The following is a 21,375-nucleotide window of genomic DNA, read 5'->3' as shown; positions in this document are numbered from 1 at the left end:
CCTGGGCCCTCCAGACAGCTCATTTCAATTCCTCCCGAACTGAAAGAGCCCTCCTACCTCCCCCTCAAATAGGAGAGAAGTACCCTGGACCCTCCAGACAGCTCATTTCAATTCCTCCCGCTGCCTAGCAGGACTTCTGTTGGAAGTCTGGCTTGGCTCCAAATTGTGTCTCCTGGGTGAGAATAACATTGAATAAAATTTGTCCAAACGTCATTTGCAATTTTCACCCCCCAAAAAAATCATTTTCTTGACCGGGGGGGGGGGGATGGTACCTTTAGGAAAAACATCTGTAACAAATACTTGTTTTGAGAATAGTAGTTGTACATGAGAGTACATTCCACTGCTTGGCCGTGACCCTGAGCTGTGTACGGACCCCAGTCTTTCCACAGGGCTGGAAATACGATCTATGCAGCAGTAGCCAGCTACATGCTACGATATTTAACATTAGTTCTGGCCTGCTCAAGCTCATGTGTTCCCGAGTCTTTAGCCTGAAGTCTACATAATTAGGTGTAATTGACTTCCCTTACAATGTGTTTCTAGTGACGGGGACATCTGGCCTTGAGACACTCCATACAGGAGGAGGAGGGGGGGGGCCGAGGGCCAATTGGAACCCTACCATCTTCATAGGGCTCATAGGCCTCTGGTTAACAGCAGTGTACTACATAGGGAATAGGAAGCCATTAGGTACATAGGCAGCTCTCTGAGCTCCACACGGCCAGCTTGCCATTCTACTTGGCAACAGCATGGGTGGTATAGAATAGGTACGACCACAGCCAGACTCTTCAGCACAAATAAATCTCACAAAAATGTCTTTCATACTACACTTTCCCCACGATCAAAATATTTATAAATCAAACCTAAATAAATTATAAATATTTATTTTGGGGGTAATCGTTCTCAGATTCTGGTTCAGTTTCAGTGGTGGTGCTGCTAAGACTCAAAGTAGGTTTTCACAGCCTCTGATACCGACCAACTACAAGGACATAATCACTGCCTCTAATACCGACCAAGGACATAATCACTGCCTCTAATACCGACCAACTACAAGGACATAATCACTGCCTCTAATACCGACCAAGGACATAATCACTGCCTCTAATACCGACCAACTACAAGGACATAATCACTGCCTCTAATACCGACCAAATACAAGGACATAATCACTGCCTCTAATACCGACCAAGGACATAATCACTGCCTCTAATACTGACCAACTACAAGGACATAGTCACTGCCTCTAATACCGACCAAGGACATAATCACTGCCTCTAATACCGACCAAGGACATAATCACTGCCTCTAATACCGACCAAGGACATAGTCACTGCCTCTAATACCGACCAACTACAAGGACATAATCAATGCCTCTAATACCGACCAACTACAAGGACATAATCACTGCCTCTAATACCGACCAAGGACATAATCACTGCCTCTAATACCGACCAACTACAAGGACATAATCACTGCCTCTAATACCGACCAAGGACATAATCACTGCCTCTAATACCGACCAACTACAAGGACATAATCACTGCCTCTAATACCGACCAACTACAAGGACATAATCACTGCCTCTAATACCGACCAAGGACATAATCACTGCCTCTAATACCGACCAAGGACATAATCACTGCCTCTAATACCGACCAACTACAAGGACATAATCACTGCCTCTAATACAGAACCAACTACAAGGACATAATCACTGCCTCTAATACCGACCAACTACAAGGACATAATCACTGCCTCTAATACCGACCAACTACAAGGACATAATCACTGCCTCTAATACCGACCAAGGACATAATCACTGCCTCTAATACCGACCAACTACAAGGACATAATCACTGCCTCTAATACCGACCAACTACAAGGACATAATCACTGCCTCTAATACCGACCAACTACAAGGACATAATCACTGCCTCTAATACCGACCAAGGACATAATCACTGCCTCTAATACCGACCAAGGACATAGTCACTGCCTCTAATACTGACCAACTAAAAGGGCATAATCACTGCCTCTAATACCGACCAACTACAAGGACATAATCACTGCCTCTAATACCGACCAAGGACATAGTCACTGCCTCTAATACTGACCAACTACAAGGGCATAATCACTGCCTCTAATACCGACCAACTACAAGGACATAATCACTGCCTCTAATACCGACCAAGGACATAATCACTGCCTCTAATACCGACCAAGGACATAATCACTGCCTCTAATACCGACCAAGGACATAATCACTGCCTCTAATACCGACCAAGGACATAATCACTGCCTCTAATACCGACCAACTACAAGGACATAGTCACTGCCTCTAATACCGACCACGGACATAATCCCTGCCTCTAATACCGACCAACTACAACATAATCACTGCCTCTAATACCGACCAACTACAAGGACATAATCACTGCCTCTAATACTGACCAAGGACATAATCACTACCTCTAATACCGACCAACTACAAGGACATAATCACTACCTCTAATACCGACCAAGGACATAATCACTGCCTCTAATACCGACCAAGGACATAATCACTGCCTCTAATACCGACCAAGGACATAATCACTGCCTCTAATACCGACCAAGGACATAATCACTGCCTCTAATACCGACCAACTACAAGGACATAGTCACTGCCTCTAATACCGACCACGGACATAATCCCTGCCTCTAATACCGACCAACTACAACATAATCACTGCCTCTAATACCGACCAACTACAAGGACATAATCACTGCCTCTAATACTGACCAAGGACATAATCACTACCTCTAATACCGACCAACTACAAGGACATAATCACTACCTCTAATACCGACCAAGGACATAATCACTGCCTCTAATACCGACCAAGGACATAATCACTGCCTCTAATACCGACCAAGGACATAATCACTACCTCTAATACCAACCAAGGACATAGTCACTGCCTCTAATACCGACCAACTACAAGGGCATAATCACTGCCTCTAATACCGACCAACTACAAGGACATAATCACTGCCTCTAATACCGACCAACTACAAGGACATAATCACTGCCTCTAATACCGACCAACTACAAGGACATAATCACTGCCTCTAATACCGACCAACTACAAGGACATAGTCACTGCCTCTAATACCGACCAAGGACATAATCACTGCCTCTAATACCGACCAAATACAAGGACATAATCACTGCCTCTAATACCGACCAAGGACATAATCACTGCCTCTAATACCGACCAAGGACATAATCACTGCCTCTAATACCGACCAAGGACATAATCACTACCTCTAATACCGACCAAGGACATAATCACTACCTCTAATACCGACCAACTACAAGGACATAATCACTACCTCTAATACCGACCAAGGACATAATCACTGCCTCTAATACCGACCAAGGACATAATCACTGCCTCTAATACCGACCAAGGACATAATCACTACCTCTAATACCAACCAAGGACATAGTCACTGCCTCTAATACCGACCAACTACAAGGGCATAATCACTGCCTCTAATACCGACCAACTACAAGGACATAATCACTGCCTCTAATACCGACCAACTACAAGGACATAATCACTGCCTCTAATACCGACCAACTACAAGGACATAATCACTGCCTCTAATACCGACCAACTACAAGGACATAGTCACTGCCTCTAATACCGACCAAGGACATAATCACTGCCTCTAATACCGACCAACTACAAGGACATAATCACTGCCTCTAATACCGACCAACTACAAGGACATAATCACTGCCTCTAATACCGACCAAGGACATAATCACTGCCTCTAATACCGACCAAGGACATAGTCACTGCCTCTAATACTGACCAACTAAAAGGGCATAATCACTGCCTCTAATACCGACCAACTACAAGGACATAATCACTGCCTCTAATACCGACCAACTACAAGGACATAGTCACTGCCTCTAATACCGACCAACTACAAGGACATAATCACTACCTCTAATACCGACCAAGGACATAATCACTACCTCTAATACCGACCAAGGACATAATCACTGCCTCTAATACCGACCAACTACAAGGGCATAATCACTGCCTCTAATACCGACCAACTACAAGGACATAATCACTGCCTCTAATACCGACCAACTACAAGGACATAATCACTGCCTCTAATACTGACCAACAACAAGGACATAGTCACTGCCTCTAATACCGACCAAGGACATAATCACTACCTCTAATACCGACCAAGGACATAATCACTGCCTCTAATACCGACCAAGGACATAATCACTGCCTCTAATACCGACCAACTACAAGGACATAATCACTGCCTCTAATACAGAACCAACTACAAGGACATAATCACTGCCTCTAATACCGACCAAGGACATAGTCACTGCCTCTAATACCGACCAACTACAAGGACATAATCAATGCCTCTAATACCGACCAACTACAAGGACATAATCACTGCCTCTAATACCGACCAAGGACATAATCACTGCCTCTAATACCGACCAACTACAAGGACATAATCACTGCCTCTAATACCGACCAAGGACATAATCACTGCCTCTAATACCGACCAACTACAAGGACATAATCACTGCCTCTAATACCGACCAACTACAAGGACATAATCACTGCCTCTAATACCGACCAAGGACATAATCACTGCCTCTAATACCGACCAAGGACATAATCACTGCCTCTAATACCGACCAAGGACATAATCACTGCCTCTAATACCGACCAACTACAAGGACATAATCACTGCCTCTAATACAGAACCAACTACAAGGACATAATCACTGCCTCTAATACCGACCAACTACAAGGACATAATCACTGCCTCTAATACCGACCAACTACAAGGACATAATCACTGCCTCTAATACCGACCAAGGACATAATCACTGCCTCTAATACCGACCAACTACAAGGACATAATCACTGCCTCTAATACCGACCAACTACAAGGACATAATCACTGCCTCTAATACCGACCAACTACAAGGACATAATCACTGCCTCTAATACCGACCAAGGACATAATCACTGCCTCTAATACCGACCAAGGACATAGTCACTGCCTCTAATACTGACCAACTAAAAGGGCATAATCACTGCCTCTAATACCGACCAACTACAAGGACATAATCACTGCCTCTAATACCGACCAAGGACATAGTCACTGCCTCTAATACTGACCAACTACAAGGGCATAATCACTGCCTCTAATACCGACCAACTACAAGGACATAATCACTGCCTCTAATACCGACCAAGGACATAATCACTGCCTCTAATACCGACCAAGGACATAATCACTGCCTCTAATACCGACCAAGGACATAATCACTGCCTCTAATACCGACCAAGGACATAATCACTGCCTCTAATACCGACCAACTACAAGGACATAGTCACTGCCTCTAATACCGACCACGGACATAATCCCTGCCTCTAATACCGACCAACTACAACATAATCACTGCCTCTAATACCGACCAACTACAAGGACATAATCACTGCCTCTAATACTGACCAAGGACATAATCACTACCTCTAATACCGACCAACTACAAGGACATAATCACTACCTCTAATACCGACCAAGGACATAATCACTGCCTCTAATACCGACCAAGGACATAATCACTGCCTCTAATACCGACCAAGGACATAATCACTGCCTCTAATACCGACCAAGGACATAATCACTGCCTCTAATACCGACCAACTACAAGGACATAGTCACTGCCTCTAATACCGACCACGGACATAATCCCTGCCTCTAATACCGACCAACTACAACATAATCACTGCCTCTAATACCGACCAACTACAAGGACATAATCACTGCCTCTAATACTGACCAAGGACATAATCACTACCTCTAATACCGACCAACTACAAGGACATAATCACTACCTCTAATACCGACCAAGGACATAATCACTGCCTCTAATACCGACCAAGGACATAATCACTACCTCTAATACCAACCAAGGACATAGTCACTGCCTCTAATACCGACCAACTACAAGGACATAATCACTACCTCTAATACCGACCAAGGACATAATCACTACCTCTAATACCGACCAAGGACATAATCACTGCCTCTAATACCGACCAACTACAAGGGCATAATCACTGCCTCTAATACCGACCAACTACAAGGACATAATCACTGCCTCTAATACCGACCAACTACAAGGACATAATCACTGCCTCTAATACTGACCAACTACAAGGACATAATCACTGCCTCTAATACCGACCAACTACAAGGACATAATCACTGCCTCTAATACCGACCAACTACAAGGACATAGTCACTGCCTCTAATACCGACCAACTACAAGGACATAGTCACTGCCTCTAATACCGACCAAGGACATAATCACTGCCTCTAATACCGACCAAGGACATAATCACTGCCTCTAATACCGACCAAGGACATAATCACTACCTCTAATACCGACCAACTACAAGGACATAATCACTACCTCTAATACCGACCAAGGACATAATCACTGCCTCTAATACCGACCAACTACAAGGACATAATGACTGCCTCTAATACTGACCAACTACAAGGACATAATCACTGCCTCTAATACCGACCAAGGACATAATCACTACCTCTAATACCGACCAAGGACATAATCACTGCCTCTAATACCGACCAAGGACATAATCACTGCCTCTAATACCGACCAACTACAAGGACATAATTCCTTCTTCCTGTCAGACATGCAGCTTGGGCCAGTAGAGAGAGAAGGGGGACTGTCTTGACAACCATGATCTTTGGTTGAGGCTCAAATGGTACCCTCTTTCCCTATGTAGTGCACTACTTTAGACCAGGACCAAATGGAACCCTCTTCCCCTATGTAGTGCACTACTTTAGACCAGGACCAAATGGAACGCTCTTCCCCTATGTAGTGCACTACTTTAGACCAGGACCAAATGGAATCCTCTTCCCCTATGTAGTGCACTACTTTAGACCAGGACCTAATGGAACCCTATTCCCTATGTAGTGCACTACTTTAGACCAGGACCAAATGGAACCCTATTCCCCTATGTAGTGCACTACTTTAGACCAGGACCAAATGGAACCCTCTTTCCCTATGTAGTGCACTAGTTTAGACCAGGACCCAATGGAACCCTCTTCCCCTATGTAGTGCACTAGTTTAGACCAGGACCAAATGGAACCCTATTCCCCTATGTAGTGCACTACTATAGACCAGGACCAAATGGAACCCTATTCCCCTATGTAGTGCACTACTTTAGACCAGGACCAATGGAACCCTCTTCCCCTATGTAGTGCACTACTTTAGACCAGGACCAAATGGAACGCTCTTCCCTATATAGTGCACTACTTTAGACCAGGACCAAATGGAACCCTCTTCCCCTATGTAGTGCACTACTTTAGACCAGGACCAAATGGAACCCTCTTCCCCTATGTAGTGCACTACTTTAGACCAAGGCTCTGATTAAAAGTACAGCACTATGTAGGGAACAGGGTGCCATTTGGAAGGCACAGTTCATGTAATAAGTGAGCCCAGTAAAATGTCACTACTGACTAACAATACACAGCTTTCAACTGCAGTTTTAGTCACTTGCCAAAGACATTTTACGGTTCAATAGTAAAAATACCAGTGTTAGAATTAGGCCTAACCAGCAACACTATAATCCCAGACGTTCTCTGAATATTTCTGGTCACTGGCGATCAGTCCTCGTTCTGAAAAGTACATTTGCAGAGCAGTGAGAGCAATTGTGTCGGCTTGAAGTTGTACAACCGAACTCACAAAAGACAGACACTTTCATTTTTAAAACGACCGTTTACTACTAAAACTACTGATCTCTCTGCCTGATGCTAAGAAATAAACCCAGACACATTTACAGAGACATTAAAAAACTACTGATCTCTCTGCCTGATGCTAAGACCTGGTTGAAATATACCCAGACACATGTACAGAGACATTAAAAAACTACTGATCTCTCTGCCTGATGCTAAGACCTGACTGGTTGAAATAAACCCAGCCACATGTACAGAGACATTAAAAAACTACTGATCTCTCTGCCTGATGCTAAGACCTGACTGGTTGAAATAAACCCAGCCACATGTACAGAGACATTAAAAAACTACTGATCTCTCTGCCTGATGCTAAGACCTGGTTGAAATAAACCCAGCCACATGTACAGAGACATTAAAAAACTACTGATCTCTCTGCCTGATGCTAAGACCTGGTTGAAATATACCCAGACACATGTACAGAGACATTAAAACACTACTGATCTCTCTGCCTGATGCTAAGAAATAAACCCAGACACATTTACAGAGACATTAAAAAACTACTGATCTCTCTGCCTGATGCTAAGACCTGGCTGAAATAAACCCAGACACATGTGCAGAGTGTTTCCTTCTGACAGGGTGAATAACACGGGAGGACACGGTCATCCTCCAGTTCCCCAATGTGCTCGTCATTGAAGGGCTCCTTTAAAGCAGCGACCAACGCCACTTTCATTCCCCCCCAACAGCTTCTAGAAAACCTGACGAGAATATAACAAAGCAACTGTACAGAGACCATGACGTCACTAAGCCCTGCTGGGAGTTAGTTGACATCACTCAGCCCTGCTCTAAAAACAGCCTGGGAGTTAGTTGACATCACTCAGCCCTGCTCTAAAAACAGCCTGGGAGTTAGTTGACATCACTCAGCCCTGCTCTAAAAACAGCCTGGGAGTTAGTTGACATCACTCGGCCCTGCTCTAAAAACAGCCAGGGAGTTAGTTGACATCACTCAGCCTGTGAGTTAGTTGACATCACTCGGCCCTGCTCTAAAAACAGCCTGGGAGTTAGTTGACATCACTCAGCCTGGGAGTTAGTTGACATCACTCGGCCCTGCTCTAAAAACAGTCAGGGAGTTAGTTGACATCACTCGGCCCTGCTCTAAAAACAGCCTGGGAGTTAGTTGACATCACTCAGCCCTGCTCTAAAAACAGCCAGGGAGTTAGTTGACATCACTCGGCCCTGCTCTAAAAACAGCCTGGGAGTTAGTTGACATCACTCAGCCCTGCTCTAAAAACAGCCTGGGAGTTAGTTGACATCACTCAGCCCTGCTCTAAAAACAGCCTGGGAGTTAGTTGACATCACTCGGCCCTGCTCTAAAAACAGCCTGGGAGTTAGTTGACATCACTCAGCCCTGCTCTAAAAACAGCCTGGGAGTTAGTTGACATCACTCAGCCCTGCTCTAAAAACAGCCTGGGAGTTAGTTGACATCACTCGGCCCTGCTCTAAAAACAGCCTGGGAGTTAGTTGACATCACTCAGCCCTGCTCTAAAAACAGCCTGGGAGTTAGTTGACATCACTCAGCCCTGCTCTAAAAACAGCCTGGGAGTTAGTTGACATCACTCAGCCCTGCTCTAAAAACAACCTGAGAGTTAGTTGACATCACTCAGCCCTGCTGGGAGTTAGTTGACATCACTCAGCCCTGCTCTAAAAACTGCCTGGGAGTTAGTTGACATCACTCAGCCCTGCTCTAAAAACAGCCTGGGAGTTAGTTGACATCATTCAGCCCTGCTCTAAAAACAGCCTGGGAGTTAGTTGACATCACTCAGCCTGGGAGTTAGTTGACATCACTCAGCCCTGCTCTAAAAACAGCCTGGGTGTTAGTTGACATCACTCAGCCCTGCTCTAAAAACAGCCTGGGAGTTAGTTGACATCATTCAGCCCTGCTCTAAAAACAACCTGAGAGTTAGTTGACATCACTCAGCCCTGCTCTAAAAACAGCCTGGGAGTTAGTTGACATCACTCAGCCCTGCTCTAAAAACAGCCTGGGAGTTAGTTGACATCATTCAGCCCTGCTCTAAAAACAACCAGGGAGTTAGTTGACATCGCTCAGCCCTGCTCTAAAAACAACCAGGGAGTTAGTTGACATCACTCAGCCCTGCTCTAAAAACAACCAGGGAGTTAGTTGACATCGCTCAGCCCTGCTGGGAGTTAGTTGACATCACTCAGCCCTACTGAGAGTTAGTTACTTTTAACGGTACCAACAGGCTGTGATTCCAGTCAGCTTTAATCTGCCCCTCTGAGGCACCGTGGTTAAATCGGCTCTACGGACGCTCAGTAGACATGCAAACCAATTGGAGACGCAGACCTTAGAATTGGAGACGCAAGACGAAGAAACAATGTGTCAAAATGAGTCCAAATGAGCACCCTGACTGAGACCCTAAGCCAACCTGTCTGAGACCCTAAGCCAACCTGTCTGAGACCCTAAACCAACCTGTCTGAGACCCTAAGCCAACCTGACTGAGACCCTAAGCCAACCTGTCTGAGACCCTAAGCCAACCTGACTGAGACCCTAAGCCAACCTGTCTGAGACCCTAAGCCAACCTGTCTGAGACCCTAAGCCAACCTGACTGAGACCCTAAGCCAACCTGACTGAGACCCTAAACCAACCTGACTGAGACCCTAAGCCAACCTGTCTGAGACCCTAAGCCAACCTGTCTGAGACCCTAAACCAACCTGACTGAGACCCTAAGCCAACCTGTCTGAGACCCTAAACCAACCTGACTGAGACCCTAAACCAACCTGTCTGAGACCCTAAACCAACCTGTCTGAGACCCTAAACCAACCTGTCTGAGACCCTAAACCAACCTGTCTGAGACCCTAAACCAACCTGTCTGAGACCCTAAGCCAACCTGTCTGAGACCCTAAACCAACCTGTCTGAGACCCTAAGCCAACCTGACTGAGACCCTAAGCCAACCTGTCTGAGACCCTAAGCCAACCTGACTGAGACCCTAAGCCAACCTGTCTGAGACCCTAAGCCAACCTGTCTGAGACCCTAAGCCAACCTGACTGAGACCCTAAGCCAACCTGACTGAGACCCTAAACCAACCTGACTGAGACCCTAAGCCAACCTGTCTGAGACCCTAAGCCAACCTGTCTGAGACCCTAAACCAACCTGACTGAGACCCTAAGCCAACCTGTCTGAGACCCTAAACCAACCTGACTGAGACCCTAAACCAACCTGTCTGAGACCCTAAACCAACCTGTCTGAGACCCTAAACCAACCTGTCTGAGACCCTAAACCAACCTGTCTGAGACCCTAAACCAACCTGTCTGAGACCCTAAACCAACCTGTCTGAGACCCTAAGCCAACCTGTCTGAGACCCTAAACCAACCTGTCTGAGACCCTAAGCCAACCTGTCTGAGACCCTAAACCAACCTGTCTGAGACCCTAAACCAACCTGACTGAGACCCTAAGCCAACCTGACTGAGACCCTAAGCCAACCTGTCTGAGACCCTAAGCCAACCTGACTGAGACCCTAAGCCAACCTGACTGAGACCCTAAGCCAACCTGTCTGAGACCCTAAGCCAACCTGACTGAGACCCTAAGCCAACCTGACTGAGACCCTAAGCCAACCTGTCTGAGACCCTAAGCCAACCTGACTGAGACCCTAAGCCAACCTGACTGAGACCCTAAGCCAACCTGTCTGAGACCCTAAGCCAACCTGACTGAGACCCTAAGCCAACCTGACTGAGACCCTAAGCCAACCTGTCTGAGACCCTAAGCCAACCTGTCTGAGACCCTAAGCCAACCTGTCTGAGACCCTAAGCCAACCTGTCTGAGGCCCTAAGCCAACCTGTCTGAGACCCTAAGCCAACCTGTCTGAGACCCTAAGCCAACCTGTCTGAGACCCTAAGCCAACCTGTCTGAGACCCTAAGCCAACCTGTCTGAGACCCTAAGCCAACCTGTCTGAGACCCTAAGCCAACCTGTCTGAGACCCTAAGCCAACCTGTCTCTGAGACCCTAAGCCAACCTGTCTGAGACCCTAAACCAACCTGTCTGAGACCCTAAGCCAACCTGTCTGAGACCCTAAGCCAACCTGTCTGAGACCCTAAGCCAACCTGTCTGAGACCCTAAGCCAACCTGTCTGAGGCCCTAAGCCAACCTGTCTGAGACCCTAAGCCAACCTGTCTGAGACCCTAAGCCAACCTGTCTGAGACCCTAAGCCAACCTGTCTGAGACCCTAAGCCAACCTGTCTGAGGCCCTAAGCCAACCTGTCTTAGACCCTAAGCCAACCTGTCTGAGACCCTAAGCCAACCTGTCTGAGACCCTAAGCCAACCTGTCTGAGACCCTAAGCCAACCTGTCTGAGACCCTAAGCCAACCTGTCTGAGACCCTAAGCCAACCTGTCTGAGACCCTAAGCCAACCTGTCTGAGACCCTAAGCCAACCTGTCTGAGACCCTAAGCCAACCTGTCTGAGACCCTAAGCCAACCTGTCTGAGACCCTAAGCCAACCTGTCTGAGACCCTAAGCCAACACGAAGAAAGAGGTGAACTGAGCCATGGGGCTGTTGGACTGCTGAGGGGACAGAGTGGGTTCTGGGTAGAGGAGTCTAGAATGTGCTGAGGGGACAGAGTGGGTTCTGGGTAGAGGAGTCTAGAATGTGGTGAACTGAGCCATGGGGCTGTTGGACTGCTGAGGGGACAGAGGGGGTTCTGGGTAGAGGAGTCTAGAATGTGCTGAGGGGACAGAGTGGGTTCTGGGTAGAGGAGTCTAGAATGTGGTGAACTGAGCCATGGGGCTGTTGGACTGCTGCGGAGACAGATGGGGGTTCTGGGTAAAGGAGTCTAGAATGTGGTGAACTGAGTCATGGGCTGTTTGGACTGCTGCGGAGACAGAGAGGGTTCTGGGTAGAGGAGTCTAGAAGGGACTGAGGAGACAGAGGGGGTTCTGGGTAGAGGTGTCTAGAATGTGATGAACTGAGTCATGGTCCTGTTGGACTGCTGAGGAGACAGAGGGGGTTCTGGGTAGAGGAGTCTAGAAAGGAAGTTGGATCGGGAAGAAACCAACAACACGTTTTAAACCAAGTCTATTCCTGTGGAACGTTATATGACAGAGATTCTAACTTGGGTCATGTAAAAACCTCTCCCCTTAAGATATCGAGGAAGGCTTGAACTTCTTTCAGTGATACAGCAAGACTGTAAGGTCTCAGAAATACACACCAGCTTCGGAATGCCATGACAGAATGCACTAAATTTGAGTACTGCACTTGTCTGTAGTGCACCGATCATCAGTGGGCTCCTGTATGATTCTAAATTGGAGTACTGTACTTGTCTGTAGTGCACTGATCATCAGTGGGCTCCTGTATGAATCTAAATTGGAGTACTGCACTTGTCTGCAGTGCACCGATCACCAGTGGGCTCCTGTATGAATCTAAATTGGAGTACTGCACTTGTCTGCAGTGCACCGATCATCAGTGTGCTCCTGTATAAACGTCAAACCCAGCGGTACTAACCTGCGCTCCGTCCTTCAGTTTGAGGATGCACTCCATTGTGTTAATGGTGATGACCACGGCCTCGGAGCCCAGTTTGGTCCAGGGTACGTGGATACGCAACTCATGGATGTGACCGCTCAGGAAGGTAAAGGGCAGTTTCAGCTCCTAGAAACAGGGAATACAATTAAATAAACATTGGCTCAGTGGGTTGGAGCCTGGGTCTGGAAATGCTTTGGGATGTGGGGTCAAGACATGAGGGTACGATCTCTACAGGAGATCACCTGTGGACAACTGACCAGATATGAGGGTACGATCTCTACAGGAGATCATCTGTGGACAACTGACCAGACATGAGGGTACGATCTCTACAGGAGATCATCTGTGGACAACTGACCAGACATGAGGGTACGATCTCTAGAGGAGATCATCTGTGGACAACTGACCAGACATGAGGGTACGATCTCTACGGGAGATCATCTGTGGACAACTGACCAGACATGAGGGTAGGATCTCTACAGGAGATCATCTGTGGACAACTGACCAGACATGAGGGTACGATCTCTACAGGAGATCATCTGTGGACAACTGACCAGACATGAGGGTACGATCTCTACAGGAGATCATCTGTGGACAACTGACCAGACATGAGGGTACGATCTCTACAGGAGATCATCTGTGGACAACTGACCAGACATGAGGGTACGATCTCTAGAGGAGATCATCTGTGGACAACTGACCAGACATGAGGGTACGATCTCTACGGTATATAATCTCTGGACAACTGACCAGACATGAGGGTACGATCTCTAGAGGAGATCATCTGTGGACAACTGACCAGACATGAGGGTACGATCTCCTCTAACTTCTGAACAAGAAGAAGTCAACAGGAAACCTTCTGTATATAAATTGGATTGGGGACCATATTCAGACCTTTAGGCCCTGATTTCATTCTGGGTTTTATATTTTTATTTAACTTTTTAGGCATGTCAGTTAAGAAAAATATATTATTTACAATGACAGCCTAACAGGGAACAGTGGGTTAACTGCCTTGTTCGGGGACAGAACAACAGATTTTTACCTTGTCAGCTCAGGGATTCGATCCAGCAACGTTTCGGTTACTGGCCCAACGCTCTAACCAATAGGCTACCTGCCTCCTCCCCTCTAACCACTAGGCTACCTGCCTCCCCCTTCTCACCACTAGGCTACCTAACCCCCCTTCTAACCACTAGGCTACCTGCCCCCCCCCCCCCTCTCTAACCACTAGGCTACCTGTCCTCCCCCTCTAAACACTAGGCTACCTGCCTCCCCCCTCTAACCACTAGGCAACCTGCCCCCCCCCCTCTTACCACTAGGCTACCTGCCTCCCCCCCTCTAACCACTAGGCTACCTGCCTCCCCCCCTCTAACCACTAGGCTACCTGCCTCCCCCCCCTCTAACCACTAGGCTACCTGCCTCCCCCCCTCTAACCACTAGGCTACCTGCCTCCCCCCCTCTAACCACTAGGCTACCTGCCTCCCCCCCTCTAACCACTAGACTACCTGCCTCCCCCCTCTCTAACCACTAGACTACCTGCCTCCCCCCTCTCTAACCACTAGGCTACCTGCCTCCCCCCCTCTCTAACCACTAGGCTACCTGCCTCCCCCCCTCTAACCACTAGGCTACCTGCCTCCCCCCCTCTAACCACTAGGCTACCTGCCTCCCCCCCTCTAACCACTAGGCTACCTGCCTCCCCCCTCCCCATCTAACCACTAGACTACCTGCCTCCCCCCTCCCCATCTAACCACTAGGCTACCTGCCTCCCCCCCTCTAACCACTAGGCTACCTGCCTCCCCCCCTCTAACCACTAGGCTACCTGCCTCCCCCCCTCTAACCACTAGGCTACCTGCCTCCCCCCCTCTAACCACTAGGCTACCTGCCTCCCCCCCTCTAACCACTAGGCTACCTGCCTCCCCCCCTCTAACCACTAGGCTACCTGCCTCCCCCCCTCTAACCACTAGGCTACCTGCCTCCCCCCCTCTAACCACTAGGCTACCTGCCTCCCCCCCTCTAACCACTAGGCTACCTGCCTCCCCCCCTCTAACCACTAGGCTACCTGCCTCCCCCCCTCTAACCACTAGGCTACCTGCCTCCCCCCCTCTAACCACTAGGCTACCTGCCTCCCCCCCTCTAACCACTAGGCTACCTGCCTCCCCCCCTCTAACCACTAGGCTACCTGCCTCCCCCCCTCTAACCACTAGGCTACCTGCCTCCCCCCCTCTAACCACTAGGCTATCTGCCTCCCCCCCCTCTAACCACTAGGCTACCTGCCTCCCCCCCTCTAACCACTAGGCTACCTGCCTCCCCCCCTCTAACCACTAGGCTACCTGCCTCCCCCCCTCTAACCACTAGGCTACCTGCCTCCCCCCCTCTAACCACTAGGCTACCTGCCTCCCCCCCTCTAACCACTAGGCTACCTGCCTCCCCCCTCCCCCTCTAACCACTAGGCTACCTGCCTCCCCCCCTCTAACCACTAGGCTACCTGCCTCCCCCCCCTCTAACCACTAGGCTACCTGCCTCCCCCCCCTCTAACCACTAGGCTACCTGCCTCCCCCCCTCTAACCACTAGGCTACCTGCCTCCCCCCCTCTAACCACTAGACTACCTGCCCCTCCCCCTCTAACCACTAGGGTACCTGCCCCCCCTCCCCCCTCTAACCACTAGGCTACCTGCCTCCCCCCCTCTAACCACTAGGCTACCTGCCTCACTCCCCCCCACCCCCCCTTCTCTAACAACTAGGTTACCTGCCCCCCCCCCCTTCTCTAACCACTAGGCTACCTGCCCCCCCCCTTCTCTAACCACTAGGTTACCTGCCCCCCCCTAACCACTAGGCTACCTGCCCCCCACCCCCCCTTCTCTAACCACTAGGTTACCTGCCCCCCCTCTCTAACCACTAGGCTACCTGCCCCCCACCCCCCCCCTTCTCTAACCACTAGGTTACCTGCCCCCCCCTCTCTAACCACTAGGCTACCTGCCCCCCCCCCCCCCCCCCTTCTCTAACCACTAGGCTACCTGCCCCCCCCCTTCTCTAACCACTAGGTTACCTGCCCCCCCCCAACCACTAGGCTACCTGCCCCCCACCCCCCCTTCTCTAACCACTAGGTTACCTGCCCCCCCCTCTCTAACCACTAGGTTACCTGCCCCCCCCCCCTCTCTAACCACTAGGCTACCAGAAGTGATCGCTAAAATCCACATTGAGTTACAGCTGCGTCATCAATCACTGGACACAGACTGTTTGACATCAGCACTGGTGGGATCCCCGTCCCTGTCCCTGGGTGTCACTATTGAGCAGGAACAGACAGACAGGTGGCAGGGTGACACACGTCTAGCCACCGGACGATGGAACAAGTGACCTCTTGTGGGAAAAGAGCAGACTCCAATAGAGACTGACATGACCTCCATTCATAGTTACCTCAGCAAAAGAGCAGACTCCAATAGAGACTGACCTGAACTCCATTCATAAAGTTACCTCAGCAAAAGAGCAGATACAAAGTCAATAGCATTACTAAGAGTTATTCCTGGACATTGAAGTGTTAATACCGGGTTATTACAGGGGCATTACAGGGGTATTACCGTGTTATTACAGTGTTATTACCGTGTTATTACAGGGGTATTACCGTGTTATTACCGTGTTATTACAGGGGTATTACCGTGTTATTACAGGGGTATTACATGGGTATTAGTGTTAATACCGTGTTATTACAGTGTTAATACCAGGTTATTACCGTGTTATTATCGTGTTAATACTGTGCTAATACCGTGTTAATACCAGGTTAATACCAGGTTATTACCGTGTTATTACTTTGTTAATACCAGGTTATTACAGTGTTAATACCGTGTTAATACCGTGTTAATACCAGGTTAATACCAGGTTATTATTGTGTTATTACTGTGTTAATACCAGGTTATTACAGTGTTAATACGCTTTATTCCAGTTTAATTCCAGGATGAATCCATACCTGCTCCAGGACATCCAGCTTCAGCTCCAGCTTGCTCAGTACTACGTCTCCTCCCCATAGCGACAGCTGCAGGTCAGAGGGCTTCAGGTTCTTGATGTATTTGTTCACGTAGGTCATCAACAGGGGCGTGACATAGGACTCCAACATCCTGCCTCTGTCCTGGACCACAAACACAATAGGGAAGAAAGGAGAGGAGTCATTCCAAGTCACAACACATAGTTAAACTTTTTTTTTTAAAGGTTGAATAAAGCAAGTTGAGCTAGCCAAATAACATATCTGGTAACCGAGGGCTATCCTTAGCTAGCCAAATGACATATCTGGTAACCGAGGGCTATCCTTAGCTAGCCAAATAACATACCTGGTAACCGAGGGCTATCCTTAGCTAGCCAAATAACATATCAGGTAACCGAGGGCGATCCTTAGCTAGCCAAATAACATATCTGGTAACCGAGGGCTATCCTTAGCTGGCCAAATAACATATCTGGTAACCGAGGGCTATCCTTAGCTAGCCAAATAACATACCTGGTAACCGAGGGCTATCCTTAGCTAGCCAAATAACATATCTGGTAACCGAGGGCTATCCTTAGCTGGCCAAATAACATACCTGGTAACCGAGGGCTATCCTTAGCTAGCCAAATAACATATCAGGTAACCGAGGGCGATCCTTAGCTAGCCAAATAACATACCTGGTAACCGAGGGCGATCCTTAGCTAGCCAAATAACATATCTGGTAACCGAGGGCGATCCTTAGCTAGCCAAATAACATATCTGGTAACCGAGGGCTATCCTTAGCTAGCCAAATAACATATCTGGTAACCGAGGGCTATCCTTAGCTAGCCAAATAACATACCTGGTAACCGAGGGCTATTCTTAGCTGGCCAAATAACATACCTGGTAACCGAGGGCTATCCTTAGCTAGCCAAATAACATACCTGGTAACCGAGGGCTATCCTTAGCTAGCCAAATAACATACCTGGTAACCGAGGGCTATCCTTAGCTGGCCAAATAACATACCTGGTAACCGAGGGCTATCCTTAGCTGGCCAAATAACATATCTGGTAACCGAGGGCTATCCTTAGCTGGCCAAATAACATACCTGGTAACCGAGGGCTATCCTTAGCTAGCCAAATAACATACCTGGTAACCGAGGGCTATCCTTAGCTGGCCAAATAACATATCTGGTAACCGAGGGCTATCCTTAGCTGGCCAAATAACATACCTGGTAACCGAGGGCTATCCTTAGCTGGCCAAATAACATACCTGGTAACCGAGGGCTATCCTTAGCTGGCCAAATAACATATCTGGTAACCGAGGGCTATCCTTAGCTAGCCAAATAACATACCTGGTAACCGAGGGATATCCTTAGCTGGCCAAATAACATATCTGGTAACCGAGGGCTATCCTTAGCTGGCCAAATAACATATCTGGTAACCGAGGGCTATCCTTAGCTGGCCAAATAACATATCTGGTAACCGAGGGCTATCCTTAGCCAGCCAAATAACATATCTGGTAACCGAGGGGTATCCTTAGCTGGCCAAATAACATATCTGGTAACCGAGGGCTATCCTTAGCTAGCCAAATAACAAACCTGGTAACCGAGGGCTATCCTTAGCTGGCCAAATAACATATCTGGTAACCGAGGGCGATCCTTAGCTAGCCAAATAACATATCTGGTAACCGAGGGCGATCCTTAGCTAGCCTAATAACATATCTGGTAACCGAGGGCTATCCTTAGCTAGCTTAATAACGTATCTGGTAACCGAGGGCGATCCTTAGCTAGCCAAATAACATATCTGGTAACCGAGGGCTATCCTTAGCCAGCCAAATAACATATCTGGTAACCGAGGGCGATCCTTAGCTAGCCAAATAACATATCTGGTAACCGAGGGCTATCCTTAGCTAGCCATGCCTACAGCCCTTCAAAAAGCCCTCCAGTCAAACTAACTGCCCTAGCTAGAGATGCAGGACTGTAGAGAACTGGTAGAACCAGTCACATGGTAGTGTGTGTTATAGATCCTCCTTTATCTGACAACATTAAAGTTACAGCGAACCACCTCACACAACATCATGTGGTTTTGCCTTTTCATGTATCCAAATCTATGTGACTTGAGTGTGGATGATTTGCTAGATTGCATTGCTTACGTAGTGAGACTGTAGAGTTTATCAATGTTGTTATTCGTTAATCACCGAGTATTTATTCCTCGTGTCACTATTTTTGTATTTGTCATCTTTAACTCTGCATTGTTGGAAAAGGGACCCGTAACTATTTCATGGTTAGTTTTACACCTGTTGTTTACGAAGCATGAGACAAATACAATTTGACGTGAACTGTGACAGCTCACTAGAGCCTGGCAGCTAGCTAGATAGTGTAGCCATTGAGAATGATAGAGGCCTCTAGTGGCCAAAGGGCCATTTAAGCACGGGCAGCACCATGAAGGGCTTCCACCATACTTCCGCCATTTTAAAGTAGTCAACTGGGTGGGGATTCCTATGAGCTGTAGCCTCAATAGCGCTACCGATGCTGCCGTCACTGACGCTACAGCGGGCACAGATTTTTTTTTAATAGATGATTCCTCTATCAATTAAATTAGCTTAATTGGCATGACGTAACAATGTACATATTACCAACGCTTATTTTGCATATTTACAATTGTCAACGGTACAACAGTAACAACAATAACCAAGTGTCAAAATAGCCATACATTCAACAATAACAATAAGCATACAGTAGAGGACATGTGCAGGTTGATTGGTCTGTCTATCTCTATGGGTGTATCTGATGTGTACTGACGCTTTCATCTGGATTAAATCCAATGTATGTTTGATCTGGAATGTGGTCGGAGGCGCAATATGGATGATGAGACGCATGTTGCTGAGCCTCTGGAGGCATGAAGAGGCCACCACCTCGCCAGGCACCTCGTAACAACGAGGAGGGCTCCGTATAGTTCCGCATTGACATGATTGGTTGACTGTAGGTGAGGGCGGGAAGTCCATGTATAAACACAAACTCGCTTCCTTCACATCTTCCTTCCACACAGCTGCTCTACGAAGCGCAACAAGTATTAACGCCATGACTTCTGCAGAGACCGTATCACCGTAAATACCGCACGACCAATGCAGACATCGGATTGACCATGAAGCGCCTTTAAAAGGACATCTTAATATTGTTGATTGGGGTCCATACAATGCAACCCAGCTGGCTAGCACAATTAGCATGCAAGTTTCAACAAACTTGTGGGCCTGGCACGTACCATTAGTTATCTACCTAGTTAGCAGCAGTTAATAGGGCTGGTTAGAGTTAGTTCGCTAGCTGATTAGTTATTGGACTATTATAAACAGGTGTCCGTGTTGCATTCTGGTAAAGTGTTGGCTAGCCAAATGACAGTTGTGTTGGATAGCTCCAGTCCTAACCTGAGCCTAGCTAGATATCTAGCCATTTCAGTAGCCAAATAAACGAAGCTTATACGACTGCCGTCTCTACTTACACTCAATTATTTCCCTTACGTGTTTGCTGCAGTTTTCAACGAATCTCTTCGGTAGCACACTAGTTAATTCATCCCGTTAGCTGAAGCAAGGCACATTTTTGTCTCAGGCAAACGTCATCGTCAACTAACACAGAACTTCCGCGTGTTAACTGTTGTCGTCATTTCCTGGTTAGGTATCAAACACCACGCCCCCTCACCCCCGTGATGGGACCAAACCAATACATTTACGCGGTTCCCTTTCCTTGCCTCGTCTCATTCATAAAATATAGTGAATTGTGTTCAGAGCAAAGTGGTGTACATTTATCAAGCGCAATTGAAACACAAAACGATTGCGGTTTGAGGCTACATGATATGCATACAAGTAGCTAGTCAACTTCTTAAATTTAGCTCATGAATGGTTTGATTATAATTCTAGCATGATACAGTAATTAAAATTAAAATAGATTAATAGTAGAAAATGTATGGCTATAATAAAAATGTATCAAATGTTGCACCAGAGTACTTGGAATAGGAATAAACAATGAAAGCTAAATGTGTCGTTCATCATGCCGAAATCTTTAAACGAATGCTTAGTCTTTAGATTCTAGTCTGCAGGTG

General features: G+C 47.5%; 1 protein-coding gene across 1 annotated transcript in view; it reads right to left on the bottom strand.

The window, feature by feature from the left end:
* Nucleotides 1-20,921, bottom strand: part of LOC139405576 (intermembrane lipid transfer protein VPS13B) — a 316,293-nt gene extending 295,372 nt beyond the window's left edge. The window contains exons 1-3 of the mRNA XM_071147988.1: nucleotides 20,779-20,921; nucleotides 17,294-17,452; nucleotides 13,321-13,464 (exon numbers count right to left, since the gene is read on the bottom strand). Coding sequence (XP_071004089.1) covers nucleotides 13,321-13,464; nucleotides 17,294-17,440 — 291 coding nt within the window. The 5' untranslated portion in view covers nucleotides 17,441-17,452; nucleotides 20,779-20,921. The remainder of the gene's footprint in view (nucleotides 1-13,320; nucleotides 13,465-17,293; nucleotides 17,453-20,778) is intronic.
* Nucleotides 20,922-21,375: the final 454 nt, after the last annotated feature.

Source organism: Oncorhynchus clarkii, chromosome 3 (genome assembly GCF_045791955.1).
Source record: "Oncorhynchus clarkii lewisi isolate Uvic-CL-2024 chromosome 3, UVic_Ocla_1.0, whole genome shotgun sequence".
Lineage (NCBI taxonomy): Eukaryota > Metazoa > Chordata > Actinopteri > Salmoniformes > Salmonidae > Oncorhynchus > Oncorhynchus clarkii.
This window is presented reverse-complemented; position numbering and strand designations above follow the sequence as displayed.